The 13,537-nt window shown below is 45.0% G+C and overlaps 1 protein-coding gene across 7 annotated transcripts in view; it reads right to left on the reverse strand.

Annotated features, from left to right (window-relative positions):
- SCN5A (sodium voltage-gated channel alpha subunit 5) overlaps positions 1 to 13,537 on the reverse strand; it is a 90,035-nt gene that overhangs the window by 20,110 nt on the left and 56,388 nt on the right. For all 7 annotated transcript variants that reach the window (XM_005901131.2, XM_070360484.1, XM_005901132.2 and 4 more), the window contains 3 exons: positions 11,504 to 11,624; positions 10,488 to 10,642; positions 378 to 551 (listed from right to left, as the gene is read on the reverse strand). In XM_005901131.2, the coding sequence (XP_005901193.2) occupies positions 378 to 551; positions 10,488 to 10,642; positions 11,504 to 11,624 (450 nt within the window). The remainder of the gene's footprint in view (positions 1 to 377; positions 552 to 10,487; positions 10,643 to 11,503; positions 11,625 to 13,537) is intronic.

A 13,537-nucleotide genomic window follows, 5' to 3' on the forward strand; every position in this document is an offset into this window, starting at 1 on the left:
GCCGTGGTGAGGGCTATAATACAGGCTCATCAGCACCCTACTTCTGGCAGTCCTGAGAGGGTGAGAACTCACTCCCGCCCTGGCTCACAGCCCTGCCAGGACTGTATGCACTGACCCCCACAGTGAGTCCAGTTTCTCCCAGGAGCAGGGCCTAGACTTCCCTGTGTCCCTGGCTGGGGGTTCTGATTGCCTCCCTTCTGTGACCTCAGACTCAGATCTCCTGCCCCTCCGCCTGCCTTGCAGCACAGCCAAGAGCCTCCACGTCAGCCTGTGGAACTCCCGCCACCTGTCCTGTCCTCCGATCCCTCAGCCTCAGTTCCTTCTCCCACTGGCAAAGGGCTCCCCCTCCCCTCTCTTCCCTCAGGGGCCACACTCACGTCCACGATGAGGAAATCAAGCCAGCACCAGGCGTTGGTGAAGTACTTCTTGAAGCCGTAGGCCACCCACTTGAGGAGCATCTCCAGCACGAAGACGTAGGTGAACATCTTGTCGGCGTACTCCAGCAGGACCTTGATGGTCTTCCGTTCCTCCAGGTAGATGTCCTCAAAGGCCTGCAGACCAGGGTGGGCAAGGCAGACATGGCGTCCTGACCCAGCCGGTCCCAGCCTACATGAGCCTTCATCCCTGACAGCATCCCTCCCCCAGGAGGCCAGGGCGGAGGAGGCTGCACAGTGGAGGGGCTTCCGCGGCATGCTCTCTGAGCCCCGTGGGCACCACTGCTGGGTCAGGAAATGGTGTTACGTGGTGTATGGACAACAAGGAAGAATGTGCAGTGAGAATGCTTCCACCTTCACTTTGAAGAGCAAGTCTCAGTTCAGGGCTAGTGCATCCATCATGAAGATCTCTCTAAAACAGCTCACAGCCTATTGTCGGAAACAGCACACATCTATCTCCCCCTGCCCACCCCACTGTGTTTTTACTGTCTTCACTTTGGGCACTTACCTACTTTTCATAGGAAACAATATTGGTTTCCAATGACAACAATCATTCAAAGTTGCCCTTTACAATAAATTTATTCAAACAAACAAAAAACCAGTGAGTGTTTATATTTAATGCAAAATTGCACAGAAGTGATAGTGAAGGCAGTCTGTAGATATGAAGATTAGGAAACACAGGACTAGACAAAGTCAGACCTTCTGCAATCGTCAGAATCTGGGAGTCAGTCTGTCTAACAAGCTAGCTGTTGGTCTTTCCCCACCTCCTCACTCCTGCCTCAACCCAAATCCCTGGGCTGAGAGAGACTCGAATGGCCTCTGCTGCCCTCTTCCAACTCCAGGCTTCCGATATGTATCTGCCCCTCCCCCAGGATGTGCTCTGAGGCTCCCAGTCTAGGCAACTGAACGCGTCACTGAGGGCCCTGGGGAGTGCCTCCGTCTTTCGCTCTGGGCCTCCCTGTGCGACTGCAGGGCCTCTGTGAGCTGCAGTGATCCAGGGGCCCAAGCCATCAGCAGTGCCCAAGGACGCACTGCCCAGGCGACACGTGGTTAACCTGGTCTGTGTAGGTGGGACAAAAGGATAATTCAGGTCCCCAGGTGGGGTTTGCGGATTCTTCAAGATAAAAAGCAGGCATTTTTTTTTCTGATTATAAAAATATGTGTCTTTGATAAAAAAATGAAATAATACAGAAATTATAAAAAAGAGAATAAACAACAATAACAACAACCTCCATCCCCACAAATAACCCAATCGAAAAATGGGCAGAAGACATAAATAGACATTTCTCCAAAGAAGACATACAGATGGCTAGCAAATACATGAAAATATGCTCAACATCACTCATTATTAGAGAAATGCAAATTAAAACTACAGTGAGGTACCACCTCACGCCAATCAGAATGGCCATCATTAAAAAGTGTACCAATAACAAATGCTGGAGAGAGTATGGAGAAAAGGAAACCATCCTACACGCTTGGTGGAACTGTAAGTTGGCGCAGCCACTGTGGAAAAGAATGCAGAGGTTCCTCAGAAAACCAAAAATAGAACTGTCATACGATCCAGCAATCCCACTCCTGGGCAAAGACCCAGACAAAACTCTAACTCAAAAAGGTAAATGTACCCTCTATGTTCATAGCAGCACTATTCACAACAGCCAAGACATGGAAACAAAAATGTCCATCAACAGACGAATGGATAAAGAAGATGTGGTGCATATTTACAATGGAATATTAGACCGAAAAAGGAATGAAATTGGGTCATTTGTAGTGATGTGGATGGACCTTAAGTCTGTCATACACAATGAAGTAAATCAGAAAAACAAATACCAAGTATTAACGATATATATGGAATCTAGAAAAATGGTGCAGGGCAATACTGTTTGTAGGGCAGTAACAGAGATGCAGACGTAGAGAATGGACATGTGGAAAAGGTGGTGGTGGGGACAAGGGAAGGGTGGAACAAACTGGGAGACATATACACATACATGGCATTGACATATATACATACATGGCATTGACATATACACATACATGGCATTGACATATACACATACATGGCATTGACATATATACATACATGGCATGGACATATATACACTACCATGTGTGAAACAGCTAGCCAAAGCAGTCTTAAGAAAGAAAAACAGCTGGTGCAATCAAGCTCCCTGACTTCAGCCTACATTACAAAGCTACAGAAATCAAAACAGTATGGTACTAGCACCACAAAAATAGGAATATAGACCAATAGAACAAGACAGCCCAGGAATAAGCTCACACACCTCTGGTCAATTAATCTACAACAAAAGAGGCAATACTATACAATGGAGAAAAGACAGTCTCTTCCATAAGTGATGCTGGGAAACTGGACAGCTACATGTCAAAGAACGAAATTTAGAACATTCTCTAACACGATACACAAAAATAAACTAAAAATGTATTAAATACCTAAATGTAAGATCAGATACTTTAAAACTTTTAGAGGAAAACATAGGCAGAACACTCTTTGACATAAATCGTGGCAATATATTTTTGGATCCACCTTTTAGAGTAATGAGAATAAAACAAAAACAAACAAATAGGACCTAATTATACACAAAAGGATTTGCACAGCAAAGGAAACCATAAACAAAGCCAAAAGGCAACCCACAGGATAGGAGAAAATATTTGCAAACAAAGTGACCAACAAGGGATTCATCTCCAAAATATACAAACAGCTCATTCAACTCAATATGCCCCCTGAAATAGACACTTCCAAACAAAGCACACATATGGCCAGAACGCACGTGAAAGGGTGCTCCACATCACTAATTATTAGAGTAACGCGAATAGAAACCACAGTGAAACCAGCATCAATCACCTCACACTGTTAGAATGGCCATTACCAAAAAGCCTACAAACGATAAATGCTGGAGAGGGTGTGGAAAAAAGGGAACCCTCCCACACTGTTGGTGGGAATATAAATTGGTACAACAACTATGTATTCAGTATTGAGGTTACTTAAAAAGTAAAAGCTAATCCAGCAATTCCACTCTTGGGCATATAGCTGAAGAAAACTATAATTTGAAAAGATGCAAGCACCCCGATGTTCACCACAGCACTATTTACAACAGCCAAGACATGGAAACGACCTAAATGTTAACTGACAGAGGAATACATATACACAATGGAATATTACTCAGCCATAAAAAAGAATAAAAATTCCATTTGCCTCATGGATGGGCCATGGAGATTATCACAGTAGGTTAAGGCAGAGAAAGACAAATATCATATGTTATCACTTAAATGTGGAATCTAAAAAAAAAAAAAAAAAATGATACAAATGAATTATTTATAAAACAGAAACAGATTCAGACACAAAAAACAAACTTATGGTTGCCAAAGGGAAAGGTAGGGGGGGTGCATAAATTAGGAGTTTGGGATTAACATGTACATACTATTCTATATAAAACAGATAATCAACAAGAACCAGCTGTATAGCACAGGGAACTCTACTCAATATTCTGTAATAAGCTATATGAGAAGAGAATCTGAAAAAGAATATGGATATATGTATATTTAGAGCTGAATCACTTTGCTGTACATCTGAAACTAACACAACATTGTAAATGAACTATATTCCAATATAAAATAAAAATTTAATTTAAAAAAGACTACAAAAAGTTAAAAACAAAAAGAATGAGGTACACATGTAAAAGAAAGTAAAAGAAAGCCCTTGCCTATTCCAAAGGCCAGAAAAAAATGACCTTTCTTTTCTATTTCTTTCCTTCTTGTTTCATTGTTTTGCATCATAATTTAAAAAATCTAATATATTTTGGTAAGGAGTAAATATCTATTTTAATATTTTTTCTAGAGTGACTCGTCAAGTTTCCTAACACTTTATTAAAGAACCCACTCTAAATCCACAGAGTAGAAGTCAACACTACAATCTGCTGCTGCTGCTGCTAAGTCACTTCAGTCGTGTTTGACTCTGTGCGACCCCATAGACGGCAGCCCACCAGGCTCCCCGTCCCTGAGATTCTCCAGGCAAGAACACTGGAGTGGGTTGCCATTTCCTTCTCCAATGCGTGAAAGTAAAAAGTGAAAGTGAAGTCGCTCAGTCGTGTCCAACCCTCAGTGACCCCATGGACTGCAGCCTACTAGGCTCCTCCATCCATGGGATTTTCCAGGCAAGAGTACTGGAGTGGGGTGCCATTGCCTTCTCTGATAATCTACTACACTTCTATATTTGCTTACGACTTCTGTGTGGTTCCATTGCTCTCCTGGTCGATTCCTGAATTAGTGTCACACAAATTTTCCTAGTCACTTTTCATAATTTTTAAGATACATTTAAACAACGTTTTGTCAAATTCCCTTTAAAATATTAGAAATTTATTACTGCATTGAGTTTATCAACTGTTTTAGGAACTAATTCAGTCTTTCTGCTCAAGGCTGGAGTATATTTGTAGTGTGTTTATCTGTTTGTCTTCCTTTACACTCCAAAGGAAAGTTTAATAGTTTTCTTCATGTATCTGTTATACATTTCATGTTATATTTATTCTCAGTTATTTTATGGTTACAATGCCTGGCATCTAAGGACTATTGGAGAAATGTTACTTGTGACTAAATGTTTCTATTACAACAGCAACAATTATTTGTACATTTGTTTTATAACTAGCCATATTATATGGCTATGCTATGCTATGCTAAGTCGCTTCAGTCGTGTCTGACTCTGTGCGACCCCACAGACGGAAGCCCACCAGGCTCCCCTGTCCCTGGGATTCTCCAGGCAAGAACACTGGAGTGGGTTGCCATTTCCTTCTCCAATGCATGAAAGTGAAAAGTGAAAAGTGAAAGTGAAGTCGCCTAGTCGTGTCCGACTCTTAGCGACCCCATGGACTGCAGCCTACCAGGCTCCTCCGTCCATGGGATTTTCCAGGCAAGAGTACTGGAGTGGGGTGCCATTGCCTTCTCGGATTATATGGCTATATATATTATATTATATTATACGGAGAAGGCAATGGCAATTCACTCTAGTACTCTTGCCTGGAGAATCCCAGGGACAGGGGAGCCTGGTGGGCTGCCGTCTATGGGGTCACACAGAGTCGGACACGACTGAAGCAACTTAGCAGCAGCAGCAGCATATTATATTATATATAATGGCTATACATATATATAATATTATATATTATATATAGCTATATATATTATATATTATATATAGCTATATATATTATATATATAATATATTATATTATATTATATGGCTAGTTATAAAACAAATGTACAAATAATTGTTGCTGTTGTAATAGAAACATTTAGTCACAAGTAACATTTCTCCAATAGTCCTTAGATGCCAGGCATTGTAACCATAAAATAACTGAGAATAAATATAACATGAAATGTATAATAGATATATGAAGAAAACTATTAAACTTTCCTTTGGAGTGTAAAGGAAGACAAACAGATAAACACACTACAAATATACTCGAGCCTTCGAAAAAGCAAGAGAGTTCCAGAAAAACATCTACTTCTGCTTTATTGACTATGCCAAAGCCTTTGACTGTGTGGATCACAATAAACTGTGGAAAATTCTGAAAGAGATAGGAATACCAGACCACCTGACCTGCCTCTTGAGAAACCTGTATGCAGGTCAGGAAGCAACAGTTAGAACTGGACATGGAACAACAGACTGGTTCCAAATAGGAAAAGGAGTACGCCAAGGCTGTATATTGTCATCCTGCTTATTTAACTTATATGCAGAGTACATCATGAGAAACGCTGGGCTGGAAGAAGCACAAGCTGGAATCAAGATTGCGAGGAGAAATATCAATAATCTCAGATATGCAGATGACACCATCCTTATGGCAGAAAGTGAAGAGGAACCAAAAAGCCTCTTGATGAAAGTGTAAGTGGAGAGTGAAAAAGTTGGCTTAAAGCTCAACATTCAGAAAACGAAGATCATGGCATCGGGTCTCATCACTTCATGGGAAACAGATGGGGAAACAGTGGAAACAGTGTCAGACTTTATTTTTTGGGCTCCAAAATCACTGCAGATGGTGACTGCAGCCATGAAATTAAAAGATGCTTACTCCTTGGAAGAAAAGTTATGATCAACCTAGATAGCATATTCAAAAGCAGAGGTCAACAAAGGTCCGTCTAGTCAAGGCTATGGTTTTTCCAGTGGTCATGTATGGATGTGACAGTTGGACTGTGAAGAAGGCTGAGCGCCGAAGAATTGATGCTTTTGAACTGTGGTGTTGGAGAAGACTCTCGAGAGTCCCTTGGACTGCAAGGAGATCCAACCAGTCCATTCTGAAGGAGATCAGCCCTGGGATTTCTTTAAAAGGAATGATGCTAAAGCTGAAACTCCAGTACTTTGGCCACCTGATGTGAAGAGTTGACTCATTGGAAAAGACCCTGATGCTGGGAGGGATTGGGGGCAGGAGGAGAAGGGGACGACAGAGGATGAGATGGCTGGATGGCATCACTGACTCAATGGACGTGAGTCTGGGTGAACTCCGGGAGTTGGTGATGGACAGGGGGGCCTGGCGTGCTGCGATTCATGGGGTCGCAAAGAGTCGGAGACGACTGAGGGACTGAACTGAACTGAATGAGTGTTAAATTTTCTCTAAGCAACCATTATCTACAAGTAATGATATGCTTGTATTATTTTAAACTCATTTTATACTTGATTCTATTAACTTCAGTTCTTCTATTTTCCTATTTTTATGCTGCATGTTTGGTTTTCTTGATTAACTGCACTGGCTAGTCCTTCAAAGTCATTATTAAATAATGAAAAACAGCTAAAAGGTAGTTAAATTATCTTTTTTTATCCTTGACTTTAATAAAATGTTTCTAGTGCTTTACTTACTACTAATGATGATGTAGAAGTTAACTTGAAATTAAGTTTTTCATTAAGTAAAGGAAATCTATTTTATTTCTATTTTTACCAAAGTTTTAAAAATCAAGCATTCACTGAGATAATTATATGGCTTTTCATCTTTGTCTGATTCATGTAAATAGATTTCCTAACAGGGCATCCTTCTGACTTTTTAGGATATACCTCGCTGTGACTCATTTAATCTTTTAAATATTTTACTGAATCATATTTGCATGTATTTTAATATTTTTGCATCACTACTCACAAGTATAGAGTATGAAAACTAGTGTGTTGTTTTACTTTTGGTAATACTTAAGGTTTTTAAAAATCAGCACTGTTAGCTTTCATAAAAATAATTTATAGATTTTCCATCTGTTTTTCATACTCCAGAAGATTTTTAAATAGAATTTAAATTATTTTCTTCCTTGAAAATATGAAAGAATCCACTCTTGGAGATGTAAGAGATTAGATAAGCTAGTGGTTTATTGATCACTTTAATTTCTCAAGGAATCAGCTTTGGAATTTTATCAATTTTACTGTTTATTTTCTAATTCATTAATTTGTGTTTTTATTATTTCCTTTGCTTTCTTTACAATTATTTTGTTGTTATATTTCTAATTTCTTGAGTTAATAAATTTATTCTTTCTATTTAACAAGGAAAATGTTTAAGTCTATGAATTTTAGTCATTACAGCTTTGGCTATATCCCACATAAAGTATTAGCAATATTGTTACTTTCTAGTTTCTTCACCTGCCCCAAGTCAAAGTTTTTTCTCTACCTCTATTTTTCCTTTCTTATTTTTTTAGATATCAGGAGGACAAAACTGGTTGAATCATAATCTTTGATGACACACCCCCATATTTGGTTCATGAATAGTTTCTTTACTTCTTTCAGTTCAGTCGCCCAGTCGTGTCTGACTCTTCGCGACCCCGTTGGACCTTCTTTTTTTATCTGAAGATTTTCACCTTGAGTTCAACATTTGTTTGTTTAACATTAACAAACAAAAGCACTTTGATTTTTGTTGTCCTTATTTACACTTTCCTGCTATATCTTACTATTTCACTTTTAATATTTCCGAGTCACAGAGTTTCAGGGTTGTACTTTGAGAACACACGGCTGTAGTTTTTTGTTTTTTTTCTGATCCACTTAGAATCCTTTCCTTTTAAAATGATGAATTTTATCCAATTACATTTATTAATAAAACACATGTCTGATCTTGTCTTTGCCATATTATTTTGTTTCCTGATTTAATGCTTCCTGGTTCCTTCTTTTCTCCATATCTTTTTTGCTGTAAAATCTGTGTTCTCAAAAGAAATTTTTTTTCCCTTCAGCAATTTCAAAGTGATACATAGTCTGCTTTCTGTTAAACAAGTTTATAACTTTAAATAACACACTCTGACTTATTTTTCTCAATATATCATTGATGTGGTTTTTTTTTTAACAGTGCTTGGCTGTCTACCCTGATGAGATTCACCATTTGCTTGCCAAAACACCTCCTCACTTATGCCAGGCTGAGCTTTTCCTCCACAGCCCAGACTAAATGGCTCTGGCTGCCCTTGTTTGTGGCTGTTTAAAAACAAAACTCGTTAACATATTGTCAAATCCTCCTTCTCTGAAGCCTACAGAGATTTGGCTCTAGCCGATGGTAAAACAGCATGTAGCCAGCAAGCAGCGGCTCCAGGCCCACTCTGGAACAGCGACAGGATAGTACAGGGTGGGCGGGAGGCCCAGAGGTTTAGAAGTGACAGCCGCAGTGTCTCCCGTGGCTGGCCCCAGAGGAGGCAGCATGTGGACTGTGTTAGTTGCTTGGTCGTGTCCGACTCTTTGCGACCCCATGGGCTGTAGCCCGCCAGGCTTCTCTATCCATGGAATTCTCCAGGCAAGAATACTGCAGTGGGTAGCCATACCCTTCTCCAGAGGAACTTCCCAACCCAGGGATCGAACCCTGGTCTCCTGCCTTGCAGGCAGATTCTTTACCATTTGAGCTACAGGGAAGTCTCAAAGGCAGCAGCAGCATGAGCTGGAGGCAAACAGCCTGGGATCAGAGTAGCCCTCTCACTCTCCCTATCTATAGTCCAAAGCACTCCTTGTTAGTTGCTCATTCATGGGGCTCTCATCTCCCCAACAATACTGGGTTCTTGCTCCTTCTGGGCTAGTGAAGTTTCTGTTTCCTCTGCCTTCTTGATCACCCCTCTCCCTGTTCACAAGTACCTTTCACAACTCTCTCCTTCTAGAAGGGCTCCAAGAGATGAGTAGGGTGCTTGGGAACCAGTTGGGGCATCTCCAGAGGCCCTCGCTGTTCCTCCTGGTCTCACCAAACCTCCCTGTTTTCCGTAGTCCAGCTCCATCTGCTTCCTCTAAGGAGTCTTCCTGATTGTTCTAGTTCCCCCTGACCTTCCATCACTCTGAATCACCTACTCCATTCTTTTTCTCCTCTCTCTGGAGCTGATCTCTGACTATCTCAAACCTGCTGAATCTAGTTTCCCCAACTAGACTAGGAGTCCCTGAGGCCAGAGCCGGGGTCTCTTCCTCCTATTGCCCCTCCACGCATCACAGGACCAGTAGATACAAGGAGAGCTTAGTAAAGATCTATTGAACAAATGGAAAGTCAAGACAAAGGACTTAGAATCTGACTCTCTGGGCTCAAATGCCACATCTGCTGCTTGTGAATGGTGGGGCTTTGGACAAGTTACTTAATGTTTCAACAAAGGGTTGCTATGGGGATTAAATGTGATAATGTGTGAACTACATAGCTTGGCCTCTAGCCCTAGAAGACATGGAAGGAGTGGAGCTACCAGTGTACGATAGCCTGCATTAACTGCACTGAACCAGTCTGATGGCATGTCTGATGCTGTGTGCAGGTGGGTATGTCACCAGGGCTTAGGTGTAGGTGGTTGGTGACCTGAGATTATGCCAGCTGTACACTGGGATCTGGGAAAATCACTTCCCTTTGTGGAACAAGGAAGCCTGGACAGATGACCTCTGCCATGATCCCTTTCTGCTCTGACCTCTGTATGTGCTGTGGGTGTTGACAGTTTGTGAGTTGGTCCTCATTTGGGGCCCTGGGGGGTTTCATTTTCAGCAGAGGGCTCTGCCCCAGTTTCTAACCTGGCTTTCCAGCTGGAGATGTCCTTTCTCTGCCTACCCCTTCTACTTCATGCCCCCCTGCCCACCCTCTACCCCCAGGAGGGTACCAGTGCGCCACTGCTGAGCAGGATCATGAAGATGATGAACGTCTCGAACCAGCTGTGCTCCACAATGCGGTAGCAGGTCTTGCGCAGCCTCCACCAGACCTTCCCGTGGGCCTGTGTGGTGTCCACGGTGCAGCAGGGACAGCGGCGGACACAGCCTGTGGGGGAGGGAGAGGGCTCAGACCCAGCCCGGCACCTGCGAACACCCACATCTGATAGCAGGAAGTTGGACACTTGAAAGGATGACTGAAAGTGGTTACAATGATGGATAATGAACTGGGCCACGTTGGGGGCGGGGCCACGGTGGGGGGTGACGACCATGTGAACTGCCCTCAGGAGGCTGCAGGCGGCAGGTACTCCATGCAGAGGGTGGATGGACTAGGCTACCAGTAAGTAGATGAAGGGCCTGGCAGGTCTGGGCCGGGCTCCAGCTTGTCCCGGGCTCACCCGGGCAACTCATCCCCTGGGGGAATGTTCCAGAATCCCCTGGGGTGCTCGGTCCCTGGACTTTCTCCATGTTTGCAGTTTCTGAGCCTTGGGAAGGGCAGACTTCTCACTGACAGTCCTAAAGGGTGTGCCACATGGAAGACAAACCCTCATTTTATCCCCGGCTGCCCTCCAAATATACCATGGATTCATAAAAGCTCCAGATGCTGTCACCAACATGGCCACATGTCACACCCACCTTGAATGTTTACAGAGGGCCTACTACGTGCCAAGCACTGTGCCACAGCCTGAGGGGATGGGGGAATTAGACCAGTCCCTGCTGCTATGGGGGCCCCCAGTCATACCACCACGCCACAAACGCAGCCGACCCACATCGGTCCAGCCAAACACATCTGAAGGCACACCTGCCGTAACTCACGTCACGGGCAGGTGGGGAGGCCCCCAGGGTCTTGAGGAATAGGGAAAGAATAACAGGCATCTGGGTCAGAGCGGGATGTGATACAGCAGCTGTGGGTCCTCCTGCCCCTCTGCGCAGGGCTGAGGCTGGGCCGTAGTGCCAGCCGGGGCCGTACCTTCAGTGAAGCAGTCCTCTGGATCTTTGACATCCTCTCCGAGGTCAGGGATCTGCTCCAGGAGGTCAGCAGTGTTGGTCATATCTGCCGTGCTCCCCTCAGAGTAACTGTCTTCGGGAAGCTGCAGGCAGGATTGTAAGGTGGGGAGGGTGAGCGCATGAGTGTGGGCTCTGTAGCAGCCTCCAGCCTGGGGCTCCCACAGTGGAGGTGCCTAGGCCATCCCCTCCACAGCACACCTGGGGAATCTGAGCCCAGTGGGGTGGGAACCTGCCACAAAGGTCATTGAGGCTGGGCCTTAGGGCCCCTGGATCTGTGATTCTGGGCTGCTGGTGTCTAGAGCAGGGGTGCAGGGGTGGGACAAGGGTTCTGGGAAAACCCCAGGAATGGGGAAGGCATCCAGGTGGAAGTGAAACAGGCATGAGGAGCAACAGGGACACACACTGGGATGTGGACACAGTGGCAGCCCAGCACACACGCAGGAAACAGGCAGGCCACGCCCAGAACAGTCAGCGCCAGGGTCAGAGGCACACACAGGCACCGGGTCAGACATGCAAAGAGCAGGCCAGGGACCCCAGCCCACATTTCTCACTCAGTTCATACGGGTGCCGGTGTGAGGCATACAGCCTAGAGCAAGAAGGTGCCGGAACTTTCCCTGCCTGGTCACGCGGGCTTCTGTGGCCCTGATCCCGCATAACCTGATGACGACGGGTATGTACCACTGCCCTAGGAGCACCTGTGTGTGTCACATGTGGGCACCTGTACAGGTGTGCTGTAGTTCTGCCCAGTTCCCCTCTTTGGGCCAGTGCACCTGTCTCCAGCTGCTGCGAATACTGTTTAGCCGACCCCGTCTCCAGAAAAGTGTCTTTAGCCAGGGACCTGCCATCCTTGGAAATAGCTTGGGGGTTACAACCCAAGTCCAGGGTGGCTGACACCCAGTGACTGACTGATATGGAAGAGACCCGGCTGAGGCTGGAGTCCAGCCAGCATAACATCTGGAGCTGCTTCTTTTGCCTTAGCCTGCTTTTCTCACTTCCTTATGGGTCTCTCCTGAGGGCACCTTCTCAATGAATCATTTGCACAGGAAGCCGGGCTCTGGCTCTGCCTCTGGGAATCCACCTTAATGACAAGTATGGCAGGGAAGAGGGTTCTGGGGAGGAGGGCAGCCTTCATTTGCTTCAGATCACATCTACAACACCCAGCTCAGTTGTCCACCTCATGCTGCTGAGGCTCCGCTCCTCTGAGGAGAGCTGGTTTGAGTTCTTGGGCAGCCTTGGCTCTCAAAGCTGCCTTCTTTTCTCTTCCTTCCACAACTCAGTCCACTGCTGTCTCAAAGTCCTCTTTAACCTTGAGACTGGCCGTAAGGAGTAACTGGATCCTGGTGAAAATGTAGAGAGTGCCCCTGCGTGCAGGGTGGCTTCTGTGGCTCTGAGGGTCGCGTCCTCACTCCAGCTTCGTTGTGCAGTGCTGAGCTGGGAAAGTCACAGTTGAGGGACTTTGTGTGCCTTTTCTTTTCAGACACTAGAGCTTTCACGTGTGACGACAAGTTCTCAGGATTTCCCGGGCAAGTGAGATGAGGAGTCCTTCTCCTAGGAAAGTCCCAGCCCACCTGGCTGTCTCCTCATTTCCACTGGGACTTGATCTGAAGAGGTGATGAAGGTACCAGACTTGCTCAAAGGTCAGCATTCCAGTACGGGAGCCCCTTCTGTCCATGACCTTCTGTCCCTCCCGTGTCTTCCTGTTCCCCCTGCCTTGGTGTATCAGACTGTCCAGGAGGACAAGTGTGACATGTACAGTCAGGGCAATGATTCCATTAGGCCCTTGTACTCCCAAACTGGCCGTGAAAACAAAGCTTCCCATGGGCCCATCCCATGAAAGGAACGAGACAAAGGAGAAATGTTGTCTTGGAGCAAGTCACAGCTGCCGGACTGAGGCTGAGGTCAGGCTGCAGGACAAGGGCCCTGGGCATGGTCTCTGAGCACATGACCTCCACCTTCCTGGGTGCTTGGCAGAGCAGGGGTGGCATGTAGCCAGTAG

Source organism: Bos mutus, chromosome 22 (genome assembly GCF_027580195.1).
Source record: "Bos mutus isolate GX-2022 chromosome 22, NWIPB_WYAK_1.1, whole genome shotgun sequence".
Taxonomy (NCBI): domain Eukaryota; kingdom Metazoa; phylum Chordata; class Mammalia; order Artiodactyla; family Bovidae; genus Bos; species Bos mutus.